Source organism: Crotalus tigris, unplaced genomic scaffold (genome assembly GCF_016545835.1).
Source record: "Crotalus tigris isolate CLP2741 ecotype Arizona unplaced genomic scaffold, ASM1654583v1 scf7180000024396.1518868, whole genome shotgun sequence".
Classification (NCBI taxonomy): Eukaryota; Metazoa; Chordata; class Lepidosauria; order Squamata; family Viperidae; genus Crotalus; species Crotalus tigris.
The window spans coordinates 1,174,439-1,191,737 of NW_024100564.1; the positions used below are offsets into that span (position 1 = coordinate 1,174,439).

Consider the following 17,299-nt stretch of genomic DNA (forward strand, 5'->3'; position numbering starts at 1 on the left):
AGCTTGGCCACCAGGGGGCCTGTAGTCCAACAAAAGAGGATTGGAATGAATTACTGGGGTTTTTTTTTCTTCTGTTTTTAATTCTGCCCAGAGATCTGAGGGAATAAACAGCAGCAGTGAGCTGGCAAGGCAGACCAAAGTGTCTCTCTGTCGTCGCTCAAGCAGGACTGAGACTTCAATCTCCTCGCTTATTCTATTCCCTGTCCCTGACCCTCTTTTAAGACCACAAGTCAAAGTGAAGAAACTTTTTCCTTTTCTCACTGAGGGCAGTGACATCTCTGTTTACTGGGTGAATTCCTTTCTCCGCATCTCTTCTCTTTACCTCTGTTTTGCAGAAAGAAGGATGTCTTTGCCTTGGACAGGTATGCTTTTGCTTAGTTTTCTGCAGCCACTGGAAACCTTGATGAAAGAAGGAGCTGTCCCATTTATTGAAGAAAACTATGCACCCTCCAGAATGGATGCAAAGGCTGGAGAAGGTCATTTTAAAAGACACGTGAATTCCAAAGGCATCCTGATGGAGTTACTTGGAGAACTAGGCAGGATGAGAGACTCAGAACCAACTTGCAACCATGAAGAGCAACAGTTCTCAGAAGAACAGCTGAGGTGGAGAAGAACACGTAGGGGAACGAAAGATGATGATGCCAAGTCAGTTCAGCAGTATGTTCCAGGCGTCAAAGTAGAGTTTCCTCAGCCTGCAAACCCAGCCACTTTACAGCCAACGAACCCTCTAGCACCATCCAGCACAGATCCTTTTGAACCCCACCAACAGAGCCCGGCGGTCTATGGTGATAGAGAGGCCCAGGTTAATAGAACTGTGGCATTAGGAAAGCGTCTTCAGATACAGAACCCTCTCTATCCAGTGACAGAAAGCTCTTATAGTGCTTATGCTGTCATGTTCCTGTCGCTCATTGTCTTTGCTGTGGGCATTGTTGGGAACCTCTCAGTCATGTGCATTGTCTGGCATAACTACTACATGAAAAGTGCCTGGAATTCCATTTTGGCCAGTCTTGCTTTCTGGGATTTTCTTATCCTCTTCTTCTGCTTACCTGTGGTCATCTTCAATGAAATTACCAAGAAGAGACTGCTGGGAAACTTCTCCTGTCGCCTTGTGCCCTTCATGGAGGTAAGAGTTTCCTCTGCTAAGCTCTAGCATATATCTTCAGCAACTTTGTGTCTCCATTTGGAGAATAGAGGGATAATGTTATTTGTACTTGGCCAGCTTGATGTTTTGAATTTGATTTAATCCAATGACATTTGGCCTTACTAATACCCAATAAGCTGAGCTTTCCTAACATCAAGTTTGAGGAGTGATTGATTGATTGATTGAAGAGCTATAGAAAACACCATTTCTATTCCAAAAATGATAACAATAATGCTTTTGGGAAAATGGAAACAAGCACAGTTATGCTTTTTTCAATGCCAATTATTTGAAGAATGTTTCTGTGTTGACCCCAGAGATACAAAGTTGAAGTTGTGCCTTATATTTCTAGGAGATAATAATGTGCAATTTTTATGCAATCATTAATAAATATTAATGATTAATAAATATTAATAATTCAACCATTAATATATTCTAATCATTAATAGACTGTCCAGCAGCTTGGTACCTTCCATGTAGATAGGGCTAACATATGGAGAACAACAGGTTAAAGGATGCTGCATTAATAGATGAAAACTAGGTACTTCTCACATTAAGATTATAAAAGTGGAGCTTTAAAGTCACCTAAAGAAATAAGATCTTAATTAAAAAAAAGTATGTGCATCTAATGCTTGTGCTGAATCTATAATTAGCAGGTGTAGGCCTTCTCTAGTTTGACAGTTCAAGATCTAGACTCAAGCCATCATTCTTTAGAGATCATGCACATTTAATTACACTGAGTAAAGATTCTTCTATAATTCAAGACTGAGAATTCTGAAAGGAAATTGCCAGTCTAAGAAAAAAATTTGCCCAATGGATATAATGCATTTCAGATTATACCTGCTGACCATAGGCATAGGAGGTGGACAGGAACACAGGATGAAGAAGGAAACAAGTCTAGAAGATTATCACTTGTAATTGGTTGAAGACCATTTAATTGTGAAAGGATGGTCTTCCTTAAATTATTCTCCCTAAACCAGAGAATTTTACTTTTAATAGGATAAAATGATAGCAAGTAAAAGTTTAGCTATCGTTGAATCATTGGCTGAAAATGCTGAATTTCTTCTGAGGACACAACAATTGTTACTATTCTAATTCTTTAAATCTCAGGGGCTGTTAAATTAAAAAAGAGTTGATCAAGGTAATTATAAATGACAAATATTTGGAAGCCATATAACCAGGGTGAAGAATTTATGGATCTCTGAATATTGCTGAACTACAGTTGTCAGCATCCCTGGTCATATCCAGCAATACCCAGTGAGAGAGAGTTTGGGGTATATATCATAGTCATCAACTTACTCTCATAAGATAGGGTGAGAGAAGGAGATATTGAATGAAGTGCCTTTTCAACAGATCATAAATCTGTACAAAGCCTGCTATGGCATAAAACTTTAGCTTTGCTACTCATAAAGGTTGTATGTCTTCCCTAAGAGTTGGGCTTCTCCTAAGATGAAAAAGAGAAGCTGTGTTTTGAGCAATGTGAAGTTTCCATGGAAAATCTATTTGGCTGAAATGCATTACCATGGAGTCTTTGTTAATAACGGCAGGGAAAGGCCATTTTAATTTTCTTTCAACAGTGCACTAGGGATTTACAAAAACACAATTAACTAGATATGACTGCAACAGCCTTACTTCCATAAATCCAAATTTCACTTAAAAAGACTTGCAAGGATGGGGACATTGAATTCAGCCTTCCACAATCTTGTCATTAGATGGTATTTTATTTATTTATTTAAATTCATTAGCCATGGGAGCATAACTGAAATAAAACCTAGGCAGAGATCAACACCAATAGAAACCTGCTCAACTGGTTGGGCCTGCAACAAATTTACAGGGTCTGTGCTACCATCACACTTATCCTCAAGCCTTTGATCAGGTTGTGACCTTTACTTGGAAATATCTATTTAGTTTAGGTTATACGGAATAATCTCTTGGGCCTGGCATAAACAATAAAAGAACTGGAAAGGATTTTAGAAATCACCTAGCTCAGTGTCATAAATCCATTAGAGCAGGGGTGTCAAACTCAATTTCACTGAGGGCCGCATCAGCATTGCGGTTGCCCCCAGGGGGCTGGGTGGATGTGGCCAGGGTTGGTGCAGCCTACTGGGTGGGTATGGATGGAGTGGGTGTGGCCTACTGGGTGGATGTGGCCAGCTCTACATCATTCGCGTCAAGGGTGCCTGTGGAGGCCTGGGCAGGAGTGGGATAGATCTGAGGGTCTCTGGCAGAAGGGGGTGGGACCAGGGCAAGTGCCAAGGCATGATCCACTGGAGAAGCCTCACTGTTCCTCTCAGGCCATGCGGGGGGGGGGGGCCTTATGGAGCTAAGACTGAATACGTTTCAGCATAGATGGCCACCACAAAATTGTACATTGGCTCCTGGCTGGCCTGGGCCAGGGCCAAGGCAGAGGAGGCCGTTCCCTCACTGTTTCCAGGATGGCTTTGCGGGCCACATGAAACCACTTCGCAGGCTGCCTCCGGCCCCCGGGCCTTGTGTTTGACATGTCTGCATTAGAGCATCAATGAGAGATGACTATCCATGCTCTGTCTGGACCTCAAATAAAGGAGAATACATTAGAGAAAGTTTGTTCCAGTAGTTTACTGTATAGGGTGCAGAGATCTTCAAACCTGGCCCTTGTAACCTGGCTGAGGAATTCTGGGAGTTGAAGTCCATAAGTCATAAAAGGGCCAAGTTTGAAGACCTCTGGGGTAGAGAGTCAGAAAGTTCTTCCTTATACCTGGCTTAAATCTACATCCGTATAGCTTTAATTAACTGATTCTGGTCCTGTCCTCTAAGAAATAGAGAATAGGTCCAAAATTTTATATTCTATTAAACAGAAAGGAAAATATTGTGTGTTGGATGTGAGATAACTGAAGATAGAGTTGGGCTGCTTGCTTAGTAGTATCTAACCATTCCATATAACAGATTGTCATAGAGAAAAATCTATCCATCATGGTTTACTCAATAAAGTTAATCATAGATTGACATTTTCTGTAAAGACAGCAACACTTTTCAGAATTACCACTAGCTCTTATGCCATACTGTATTTAGAGCACAATTGAGTTTAAGGACATGCATTGAATTCATACAGTGTCTTTAACCAATTATTGATTTAATACATTTCTGACTTTACAATATACATTGAATTATCAGCTAGCCAATAGTTTAGATTTGCATATTAAGCTAAACCAAAAAAACATAAACCAAGGTTAACTAACCCAAACCAAGTTTAGAACATTTTTATGCTAAGCCTTTATTTATTTGTTTATTTGCTTGGAAAATTTATATTGCTGCCTACTTGCTCATGGCGACTCAAGGTGGCTTACAGGAAATAAAACACAATATAAAAGAAATAAAAATAACAACTAATCTGGCTAAGTGTACTATATGAAAACAGATACTGTTGATTTTTAATGACTATTTTAAAAGGCTTTTTAATTATTCAATATAATAATAATAATAAAGTTGGAAGAGACCTTAGAGGTCATCCAGTCCAATCCCCTGCTCAGGCAGGAAACCCTATACCATTTTGGACAAATGGCTGTCCAGTCTCTTCTTAAAAACTTCCAGTGTTGGAGTATTCACCGCTTCTGGAGGCAGGTTGTTCCATTGGTTAATTGTTCTAACTGTCAGGAAGTTTCTCCTTAGATCTAGGTTGCTTCTCTCCTTGATTAGTTTCCATCCGTTGCTTAACCAAACAGCAGCATGCAAATTTAATAAAATAAAATAATTGAAACAATTATTTACTCCTTTCATCATTATTTATATCTTTGATTCCGTACACTACTATTCTGTTGAATCTTTAATGAATTTGGAACTGTGAGTTCTTTAAAAAAATTTATAAGATAGTGCCATGCTATTAATGCGCAAAACTGGAGCATTTACAAAGCAAGGAACAATGGGGGTGTGCATCTCAGTTTTTATAATATCTAAGACAGGTTCCTCTGTTTGCAAGAAAGCAGTTGGAAGAAAGCAGCTGAAATGAGGTGAGATTAGACATACTGAAAACAAGGTTTGCTTAGACTGAAAATGGACAGTAATGGTACATATCTGATGTGAACAGTTGTGCACACAAATTATTTTCCATCAAACATAATGAATAGATTGTCCTTTCTTAGAAACTTCAATGTTCCAATGTAATTGCTATAACTTTCCTGCTCAGTGAAGGAGAATATGAGAGCAAAGCAGGCGATGGACATCTGTGCATGATTCAGAGCTTGACTAAGGGGACAGCAGAGTACATGAAGGAGGCAGAGAAGACAATGGGTCCTTGATGTAATATGACAAGGGCACTAACAGTTGGATACATCAAAGGCCCGTTGCAAAATAGGAAAATGCAATCATAGGTCAAGTACTTATTCTTGCATATCCTTTCACTGCCAGAAACCATGCTAACTGTGAAAAATCTAGGCAGACTTAGGTTACTATGCAGTTTTCTGTCATTCTATCATGTTGAAAGTACACTTAAAATTGGAGCTACAAGATCTGGATTGCAAAAAAAAACAGATGACACGAGATGGTGGCAAAGAGATGTAAAAAATCTAATGCTTTGCTGCCATCTAGTGATGTTAAGGGTTTTTGCAGTCCAGATGTAATAGACCTGCTAAAATTAAGCATTGGCCATCTTCATATTTATTCATTCAGTTTATTTTCCTGTTAGATAGGTCATTAGGATATTTGATCTTGTTTCTATGAAAGGTTGAAGAGTATTATTTTCTTTAAACTACCGTACTATATTCTGATATTCACTGATGCACTGATTATTTGTTTATTTTTGCCAAGTTTTTATCTTCCAGGAAAAAAGACCATCTGCATGGAATTCTACATATGAACCAATAGTTTCTCTTTTGCAAAAACTGTTCTGTATCATTGAGTTTGTTTTTGCATCTAAGACAGCAGCTTGGCAGCCCAGCTGGGGGAAGAGAGAGGAACTGAATCTTGTGAGCAATGGGCCAGCGCGCGTACACACACACACACACACACACCACACACACATCTCTTGCTCAAGTGGTGAGCCAGCATGAGAGGTAGGCCAGCATGCACTTGCGCATCTCAACTTGGGCAAGCAGCAGGCTGACACATACGCACACACGCAAGTGCCCTCTGGCCTGCCACTCATGCAAGTTGAGCTGCGTGCACCTGTGCCCACATACTCTCCAGCCAGCCACTCGTGCAGCCCAATTTCAAATAGGCCACGCCCCAGTAGTGGCCACAACCTGGAGGTTGGGGACCCCTGATCTAAGAGACTACAGCTATCCATATGGGAAAACAGCAAAGGTGCCTTGAAAGGGATAATTTGCAGTGGAAAAATGGCAAAAGCAGAATTGCATTTTGCCATACTGTACTCCCTTCAAACTATGAGCTGCCTTAGGATTCATATTTCATAGAATTCATAGAAAGTTGCCTTAAATAGAAACTATTGACTTCCCCTCATCTCATTGAATATTTGTCTTTATTCTTGCACCTGTTTTATTTATCTCAGAATAACTAATAGATTATATGGTAAAAGTTCATAGCTTCATAACAAAATATTGTCTAAAATTAACACTAGACAATTCTATCCATATCAGTGAAGTCACAGTAAACATTTAGGTTATTTAGGAACAACTGTTCACTGACTTTTGTCCTCGGTCAATTAGATATACAAATCTTCAGATCTGCATAGAAATATCAACCAAATTCTCCTGATGTCATCAACCCAGCTGTCTATATTTGCACTACTGCTCCTACAATATCGATAGCTGAATTGTTAATTCAATAACTGTAATATAGTCTCTAATATTTTTCTGTTGTGCAAATAACTTTATGCCTGTGATTCTAAGCACTGTTACATAAAAGCTTCCTACCAAAGCAGCAATTATCACCTGCTGCATTTCTTTTTTCCTCAGGGACTTGTTCAGGTTGTAGATGAAAGATTGTAGGTTTGGATTATTCTTCATAAAAGAAACCTCACCGGAATATTCTGCAAAATGAGATAAAATGTAGAGATCTATTTTAAGAGATCTGGATAGCATCTATTTAAGGACAATTATTTTAAATGGATTTTGTTACAGCTGCTTTGCTAATATCAGTACTCTTTGCTGTCTGTCACATCAGGAACCCTGCTGCAAATTTGCAATTCCATTATAGACCGATTCTCTGAATCTTATACAGCTTTGTATTTTCTCCACAAAGGTTTTCATACCAGAATTTTACTCCAGATGCCTATTAATTTCAACCAAACATGAACTTGTTCTGCTTGTGTGCGTATGTTGTGTGTGTATGTGTGTGTGCATGCGCGTGCGTGCGTGCGTGCGTGCGTGCGCTTAAGAAGGCAATGGCAAACCACTTCTGGAAAACCTTGCCAAGAAAACTGTAGGGACTAGTCCAGGCATTTGCCAGAAGTCAACCTTTCCTCAAAGGCAGATATATACAAAAAAAAAAGTATTGTAGTACATCATAGTATTATAATAAAACAGCAGAACTCAAGTTTCAAATTCATTTTGAAGACATCCTCCTGTTTGCTGCATCATGGTAACATGGGTATCCATCTTGAAATCTCTTAACTTATATTTTAGAAACACTTGATGGTACAACCTAACTGGATATTCAGTGAGACATTGTTGTACAAGCCAGCAGAAGCAGCCAAGCAGCCTTAATCTACGAAGTCCTCTAATCATATAGTGTAACTGCTTGGAACATCGAATTCTTTATTTGGGTTGGCTTTTCAAACAAGCTCTCCATAAACCCCATCTTTCTTTAGCATTCATCAGTATGATGGCCACAAATACAAATATGGCCTTGCATCAAGTTTTTTAAGCATCCATTGAAAGCTCATAGTTTAATAAACACCATGAGAGATTGTACCCTGGAATTGCTCTGTTTTGTGCTGGTTTGGCTGCAGTTCAAAAGACACAAAACAGGGAAGGGAGAAAAGGAAGAATAAAGAAAGTAAGTCTCTTTGCTTCATTTCCAAAGCTTCCGGTGTTAAATGAATGCCCTTTTTTCCTCTGAGAAGTGAGCGGGTGCCTGCAATTAGGGCCCAGAGCTCTTCAGCAGTCTATAAACAGCTGTCCAAATGAGGCGTAGTATTTCCTGAAGCAAAGGAAAGCACAGCATTTGTAATGGAGAGTGTTGTGCAAGGAGGCGATCCCTCCCTCCGCCTCCCTTGCTGATATTTATTCATGTTCTACATTGTCTGTCCAACCCACCCAGTGTTTGGCATTTTCTCCTCCACGCTTTGCCATCTTCCCTTTTGGCAGACAAGGATGTTTTCCTGTGATTCTGAATGCAGCAGAAATTAACAAAAGCTGGTTTGGGACATCAACAAACTTACTTAACTCATTTGATGCTCAGAAAGTAGATGCATTTTGACTCAGTGATTTTTTGGAAAGGACCAAAGATTGTTTAAGGACTACTAGCTAATGACCTAAGAATCTCTCCTGATCTTTTAAGGCAGTGGTTCTCAACATTTTTAATGTCGTGACCCCCCAACTGGTCGTAAGTCGAGGACTACTCAACCAGTTGTAAGTCGAGGACTACTCAACTGGTGCAGCACCGTTTGCAGAATGGGACTTTTGGCGGGCTCAACAGGGCAGAGACAGCCTGGACAATTCCTATTGGCTTTTGAAAGCCAATAGAATTAGACTCTATTCAAGAGAGTCTATTCTATTGGCTTTCAAAAGCCAATAGAATAAAAGGGAGTAGCACAGCTAAGGAAAAGGGGAAAAAATGGCGGACTGCATTGTTTGGCGACCCCCGTGAAATGGTCATTCGACCCCAAATGGGGTCCCGACCCACAAGTTGAGAACCACTGTTTTAAGGTGTTTCTTCCATTGGTTTTTCCTTATTAATTGCCCTCTGTAAAAAGAACCATGTAAATAAGAAGCATGATATACAAGGAACAGAATAAAGGGATGGGAGACAAAAAGTTTAGGGGGGAGGTTGATATGGTATATATTATTCCTTTTTAATTACATTTGTTACTAAAGTTGTTGCAATTTTCTTGATTTTTATGTCACTCTACAGTAACTTAGTATTTCTCCTGTAATTATTTAGGGTCAGTGTCTTTGAGTCAGTTCAACTCCAACAACCACATGGATATATCTATGCAGTTTTCTTGATATAAATATGGAATGGTTTGCCATTGCTTTCTCCTGGAATTTTTTAAAGCTTTCTATTGACTAAGAATTCTCTAGTGGTTTCCCATCCAAGAACAAACCAGGCTGGAGACTATTTAGCTTCTGAGCCATGTGCTGGCAGCTGCTGAGACAGAGATATGTGATGTCATAGTCAGCAGAAATTCATTCCATATTCATATTATAGTTTTTAAAACTGAATGTTTGCAAAGAAATAAGAGGTGAATCTCTTCTGCATTTGTTGATTAAAATTAAAATAAAGTGCAAACAGTGCTGACAGTGCCAAAACTGTTTTTAAGTCTACAAGATCTATTTTCATGTGAACCAAATGAAGGCAGCTGCAAAACAGAAGTTATGGGATGTGAAACTGAAATGAGTATAAAGCAATCTGAAAATGTACCAGCTTCCAAAATGATTCCTGATATCAGAGTAAAACTATCACATGCTTCTGTATCCTAGCAAGTCCATCTTTGATTTTAGGAGGAGAATGGGCTTTTTGCTATTAACATTGCTTTATTGTTAGGAATTAGTAACTTTGTTGATCTATTGCCAATTATTCAAAAGTCCACCAAGGATCTAAGTGTCCTTCTGCTCACTTTGAATATAAGGAATCGAAAAAAGATGAAAATATAAAAGAGGGGAAACCAACTGGAAAAATGGAGCAGGAAAGTAAGATTGTTACTTAGATGGATATTTTAATAATTTAAAATCAAATAGAGAATTAGAAAATCAACCACATATCAGTGTCCATATATTTGGATTTGTTAAACAATATTGGATCCAAAGTGTCCTCATACATTGCAATTAATTGGGAAAGATAGTAAACAGAGAGTTAGAAGCATTTTTTTTTTTCATATCCTCATGGTTAAGAAAGCAAATATGCTTCTTTAAATATTGTACAAAACAATCTTTATTAAGCTGCAACTCCCATGCTGATGTTTGTAGTTACTAAACAAATGTAGGGAAACATTTTGGGAAACATGGTGTATTACACAACTTCAACATCAACTCTACATGAAATGCTCCAGAATAAAAGCTGATATATTAGAAAGTCACACACATTCCTTGGTAGAGTTGATCCCTCAAATGTGACTTATTCTATTCAGGTTATAGAATTAAATGGGATTATTATTCTCATAACAGACACTAATATTTAAATACTGTGTGCATCTTTTCATATGAGGATATTTGCCATCTCCCATGCTGCTATATCTATTCTGGAGAATTATTGCACAAACTTGTATAGTTGTTCTTGGAGCATTTAAAAAGTGCTGGGGACTTCAATGACTTTCCCTATTTTATACATCCTATTTTATTTTGGCATAATTTGGGATTTGCATTAGTCTGCATGGTAAATGAATTTCCTATGCTAGAGACAGGGTTTATTTTTTCTTTGAAATCCTTTTGCACAAAATTGAAAAATGTCTGTATTCCCTCATTAATTTAAAAGTTAAAGAGAATGTTTTATTTCACTCTTTGGCCATCTCAGTTCAACCACTTCTCTTTATTATGCTCCTAGGTGACTTCTTTGGGAATCACCACCTTCAGCCTCTGTGCCTTGGGCATTGACAGATTCCATGCGGCTACCAGCCCTCAAGCCAAGCTCCGCCCAATTGAACACTGCCACTCCATCATTGCCAAGCTGGCTGTTATTTGGGTGGGTTCCATGACCCTTTCAATTCCAGAGCTCCTTCTTTGGCAGCTGGCACAGGATACCTCATCAGTCTCTGGTGTAGTGTCTGACTACTGCACAATGAAACCTTTTCAGGAGCTGCCTGAGTCAATTTACTCTCTGGTTCTCACTTATCAGAATGCTAGGATGTGGTGGTTCTTTGGATGCTACTTCTGCCTGCCGATCCTCTTTACCGTCAGCTGCCAGCTGGTCACCAGAAGGATCAGCAGCTCAGAGAAGACTGAATGCCGTGGCAATAAGCATGGACAGTGTGAGAGCCAACTCAACTGCACAGTGATTGGCCTGACAGTAATCTATGGTCTCTGCACGATTCCTGAGAATGTCAGTAATATTGTTGTGGCCTATCTGTCTCCTGACATGACAAAACAGACCCTGGACCTATTAAGCTTGGTCAACCAGTTCTTCCTGTTCTTCAAATCTTCAGTTACTCCTGTGCTTCTACTATGCCTTTGCAAACCCCTGGGGCAGGCCTTCATGGACTGCTGCTGTTGCTGCTGTGATGAATGTGGTCAAGAAACTTCTTCCAGTGATGGTGGTTCTGAAAGCAAAATAAAAACCGAGATGTCCTCAAATATTTTGTTTGACAAGACCCGAGAGTCACCTCCCCCTGTAGGGGCCATTGGTACTCCATGCTAAGCTCAATCATCCTAGTGGTAGACCGACAGCAGTTCTTCCGCTATCTTTTCCCAAGACCAAAAGTTGTGGTTTCCTTTTAGTATTAATTGGTGAAATAGCCGGACACTGGAAGTGGGAGCTGGTGTCTATCATCTGCTTGTTCCAACACTGTGTTATAAGAACAACTTAAGAACAAGGCATCACCAATAGCTATCTCTTCTCTGCCGAACAGTTACCAAGGGTGCCCTTGACTCCCCTGATCTAGCATGACTAGAAAGGCTGCTGTCCTGAATGCGAAAGATGCTGTGGAAAGTCCCACTTGCAACCCTTTCAAGACAGAGAAATCACCTGTTTTAAAAGAGTTCACAGTACACACTAACCTATTCTGCACTGATAGAGGAACTTACTGTCCTCTTCTTCACTTCTTTCCCAGAGACAGCCTTGTATACAAAGTCAGCACTATCTAGCCTCAATAAACCTGTAGACTAAGTAGAAAAAGGTTCCAGTCACTTTATTCAAAATGTGATAGGACAATTAATCATTCTGTCAGAATCTAAAAAAAAAAAAAGGTGAATCTGTCCACACTGTATGAACTAGATTTCTTGTCCAACCAAGGAATCAGGATTTTCCAGGTTTCATTGTATCTTGTGTTATGTGTGGGGGGGGGGGAAGGGGGGAGGGGAGGGGGATTGTTTTTTTTTAAATTCACACAAAAGACCGCAGATTGGGGTATTTTGATCTATCCGTGCTTTAAGGTGACTATTATCACATGCTGTACTTTAGTGTAGATCAATTAACTCATTGTGGCATCAGTGGCAGTTTCTTGGCAATTTTGTCTGTTCTGGCATCCAGTCTGTTTTCTTCTGTTTCTCAATCTTTGACCGTCTCTTTTCACATTCATTTTTACCAACTTCTTTATTTCATTCTACAATTCCTCTGGTTCCTATTAATGAGGCTCAGAATTTCAAAGTGAATGTTTTCCTTCAAAACGATGGTGGGTCACGATTGTACCAGGAACTGCTTGGCTTTGTTCTTCTGCTTTAGTTCTTTCATTTTAACTTGCACATGAATGGTTCATGATCTGTTCTACAGTTATCTCCTGGCTCTTTGTTGTTATAATTGAGATTTTCCACCTCCTTGTGACAATGCTATAAAGGTAGTCCTGACTTATAACCACAATTGAGACAGGAACCTCTGTAGGCAATGTGATTTTGTTAAGTAAGTTGCACCCAATTTTATGACTTTTTTTTTTTTTGCCATCCCGTTAAACAAATCACACAATTGTTAAGTAAATTCATTGACTTTACTTTTTGGAAGCCCTCTGGGAAGGTTGTAAATGGTGATCATGTGACTCTGGGATGCTGCAACTGTCATAAATACATGCTGGTTGCCATTTAATCATGTGACTATGGAGATGGTGCAGTGGTGGTATGTGCAAGGACCAGTTGTAAGTCGCTTTTCTCAATGCTATCGTAACTTCAAATGGTTGTTACAAATGGTTGTAAGTCGACGTTTACCTGTAGTCAATTTGATTTCTGTAAACTCTTATCGGGCGATGTCTACATAGATGCATGTTTTTTTGTTTGCTGCAAAACTGTTAGCAGTGAAGAAATAGCAGTGAATAAATAATTAGATGGGCAGAAACAGGTACAGGATAATTGGGATTGGAAATTCTATTAAGCAATGCAGAGGTAAGTTGAAAAACCCTATGACTGTGCCATTCAGCAACAGCAGTTAGTTGGTGACATTAAGTGATGACAGTGCGATTCACTAATCAATGACCTAACATCACCATGACTTCCAACTTCCTGTCAGCTTTTTCACTGACTGTTGGGAATCTGACAGGAAGGTCATGCAGGGATGGTCAAGAGTACAAGATCCAGTCATCACTACTGCTTGTTCAGTGCCATTGTTAAGTTCAAATAGTTGCTGAAGGAATGATCACTAAACGAGGGACTATCTGTAAGCCATTCTGCTTCCTTTCTGTTTCCTAGGCTATATAGCACAGTTATGTCTCTCCACCTTCATTCCAACAATTACAAGAGACCTGTCCATACTGAGCCAACTTCAACAGAACTGCAAAGTCCCTTTCCAGTTTAAGGTTTCACATTAAACCAGTAGTAGACCAAGAGGCCCTTAAGAGGCCCAAGATGCATGTTCAAAATTATGATGTTTGTACATAAAGGGCTCTTACACTTCCTGCCCCCAGCCTCTGTATGTAGTTCTCAGGGATTTATTTATTTTTCTCAGATTTTAATTATCTTCTTTTAGAGCATTAAGTAACTTTATGAATAAATCAGATCAACATCCCTGATACCCAAAGTAAAAGATTATTGATCAACAGTAGTGCATATATGGTTTCCAGTTCTCATGCACATTGGGATATTCAGGTGGCATTAAAAATGTAGAATTTACTCTATTGGGAAGCCTAATTGGCATTCGCTTGCAGGTCTGATACATAGTATTTCTTTGGCATGTGAAATATTTACCAGAATGATGAATTTTTGTCACTATATGGTACTGCACAGCTTTTTGTGGGCATATAATCAGAGATGTTAAGTTCAATAGGGACATCTCTCTATGTTTTTTCCCTCATTGCACCAGCACCACATGAAAAAGGTACAGACACTGAGAATCTCTTTGCAGTTTTTTGCCTTTTTGGGAAACAGCTGGGGAATATGATCTGTATGTAATCTAAATGTTTCAAACACCCATGATGGAAAGCTGCCACTGTTTATGCTATTTATCAAATTGGCATCCATGGAAGTTTACACTTAGCAGTTTTGATCGTGCAAAGGTTGATTAAACTCATAGATCAATGCCCTATTGACAGATTTTATATGAAAGAAAGTGTCACAGAATACAGACAAGAGGTGAAGTGTAAGTAATGCAAGAAGCAGCAAGTTTGATTTAAGCAACATGAGATGCCCATCAAGCAATTTTCTAGATTTCTCTATTTCTTCTCTATTAAACTACCCTTTCCAAATCTGGTCCTCTGCAGATATATTGGACTAAAACTATCATCCCGATAGGTTGGCAAAGGCTGTTCTAAACTATCATTGCCCTGCAAGAATGCAATAAATGCAGCCCCACAAATAAATAAGGAACACTTAATGGAGGAGCATCTGCTGCTGTGCAGTCTTTTACTATTTTGCCCTTCTCTTGATCAGTTCTACAGCAGAGTACACAATACTTAATATATTAAAGGAAAAATCAATTTCTGTGTTTTAAACCACAGGGGCAGAAGACAACATATGGCCTTCCAGAGTTTTGTGCTCCATTTCCTTTCAGCACTTGTCAGCACCATTTTGGACTGTGAACACTGGAATTCAACCATATACAGAAACCCACGTATTAAATCCAATAAATGAGTGGGCTGTCTTCCCCAACACAGACATTATATTTGATTCAAGGGAGGGCAATTTTTTCTTTCCCCTGAGGTCATCACTTTCAGATCACTTTGTAAACAGGTCTGAAAGAAGCAGTGTGAGATATCAATCCTCTGGGTTTGGGTGATTTTTTTTTTGTTTTTTTTTGGGGGGGGGATCCTCTCTCTTCCCTCTCCCTAACATTAGGTTGTGAGAACAGAACAAATAGCCATGAAACCTTTTTTAGTAAAGATTTTTAAAGATGGGTCATCCCTGCATTAGTGACTTCTCCCACTGAATAGCAGTGCATCGATCTATGTGCCATATACGTACAATTCAGTTCCTTCTAGGAACACAGATTTCCTGTATCTTTGGTGCTGTTCAAAATTTATCTTCATTGATTTTCTGAGATTTAATATTGTTAACTCAGGTTGGTAACATTGATGTCTAAAAGGAAAGAGGTCTAACTCCAGGTATACATCAAATAATAGGGTTATACAGTTGAGCAATTCAATCTAAGCTAAATTTTAGCTCTGGGCTGCCTTGTGCCTTTAACATTTAGAGCAATAGTAAGTGAAATTATTCTTGCCATAGAGATGAAGAGATGGAAATACTCAACGTCCTTGAATGTTATGCAGCTCTTAGAGAACTTTTCAGATAGTACTAAACTACAATACCCAACCACTCCGATTATTATTATGGGGCTGATAGAAATTAAGTGTCTGAATATCTGAAAAACCAATATATTTCACCTTGTCTTAAAACTACTGTCATATGTCAAGGAGGAAACACAATCAGTTTCTTCCTATCCAGTATCTGAAGGCAAAGCTTTCACATCATAATTCCTGATAGTTGTTTTAGCTTTTTTCCTTTAAATAAGCATTCTGCACAAAATATGAATTGGAAGGATTATGCAGGGATGCACAGTATAACATTCAGTGCTCTGTTCAAGGCAGGAAAGTACTGTATCCCCAAGAAGTGATTATCCAGCTTTTGCTTGAAAATCTATGATGAGGAAGAACTGATCTGCCCCAGGATTCATTTTAGTGATGTTCTTACTATCAGCAGCTATCTTTGCAAGACAAGCTTTTCAAGAGTTACTTAACCAGTCAACAACATTGGTTGTGACTGTACAATGCTGAAGCATAAACTAATCACATTGCTTGGGCTGCCTTCAACTCACTAAAATAAAACATGGTTGGCTAGTTTGTGTATGCCCAATATTACTGGATTTGTAATTATTCCAAAGTTGATTGGAATCACTGTCTACCACCATGTGCATTGTGTAACATCTAAACCAATCACAATATGATTTTTCCCAAACTGTATTTTCATCCAGTCAAAAACTATACTTGTTGAAACTGACATAGTGGACTAGTATTGAAGAAACTTGTCTTCAAGCTTCAGTTCAACTATGTGGCCAATTGGGTGATTTGGGCTCCATTAGTATCTCTCAACATAGCCTAGCTCACCAAGTTGTGAGGATAAAAGGGAAAATAGATAAATAGGAATACCATGAGTTTTTAAGACGAATAAAGGCAGATAAATCTAAGCCATAACATTAATGTGACAGCATCACAACTATAGCTTATGCATGAATAGAATATCTCTCCCTTAGAAGGATAAATTTTACCTCAATTTTAGACCTAAGCAGTGGGTACAAATAACAGCAATTAGTTTCACAGCTAGGATGTGACTTAGTTCAGAATGTTTTGAGTTTTATTTGTATATATTGTAGTTCTTACTCATAGATGTCAACTACTTAGTGGTGGGAAATACCTCTGCCAATAAAATAAGAAGTGTGGGAAGGGAAAACAAATCTAATATTCACTGTGCATTTCTGAATTACATCCATTAGCAGTTCCTTCCATAGTGCTAATAGAGACTCAGTGGAGAAAGCTGTTCAAGCTAGTCATGGTCTAACAGCCAGATCTTTTAACAGGGTACTTACTTTACATTATGTCAGAGTTTGCTTAACATAGTTAATAAAACCACTAAGCGATAAACCAGGGTTTACAAGCAAAAAAGCTGCCAAATATCTATCCACACCACCAATACAGTATGGTATAGTCTGATGTGTGAATGAGACCAACATTAAAGGCATCATTATCCAAATTCCATCCCAAGGAAAGGAGTTACCATCTAGTCCCCTGTGCTGATCTTTTGCAGAATGACTGAACTATTCTCAAACAAGCAGGGAGAGGCTCAGATTTTCATAAAGCTTCAATACTTCTGCTTGATCCAGATGTTTCTCTCTGTTCAGGGATTGTTGTAGAATAAAACAAGCACCTTCTCAGGAGTGTTTGCTTGGTTGCAGCTCTTTTTGCTTTCAGGAGTGCTCCTCCCCTAATTTCTCTGAGAGTTGAAG

At 38.9% G+C, this 17,299-nt stretch overlaps 1 protein-coding gene across 1 annotated transcript; it reads left to right on the top strand.

Moving 5' to 3' along the window:
* The first annotated feature begins 119 nt into the window (after positions 1 to 119).
* GPR37L1 (G protein-coupled receptor 37 like 1) lies at positions 120 to 12,206 on the top strand. Its single transcript, XM_039329394.1, has 2 exons — positions 120 to 1,123; positions 10,775 to 12,206. Exons 1-2 carry the CDS (start codon positions 344 to 346, stop codon positions 11,582 to 11,584), a joined length of 1,590 nt encoding a protein of 529 aa, XP_039185328.1. The 5' UTR covers positions 120 to 343; the 3' UTR covers positions 11,585 to 12,206.
* Positions 12,207 to 17,299: the final 5,093 nt, after the last annotated feature.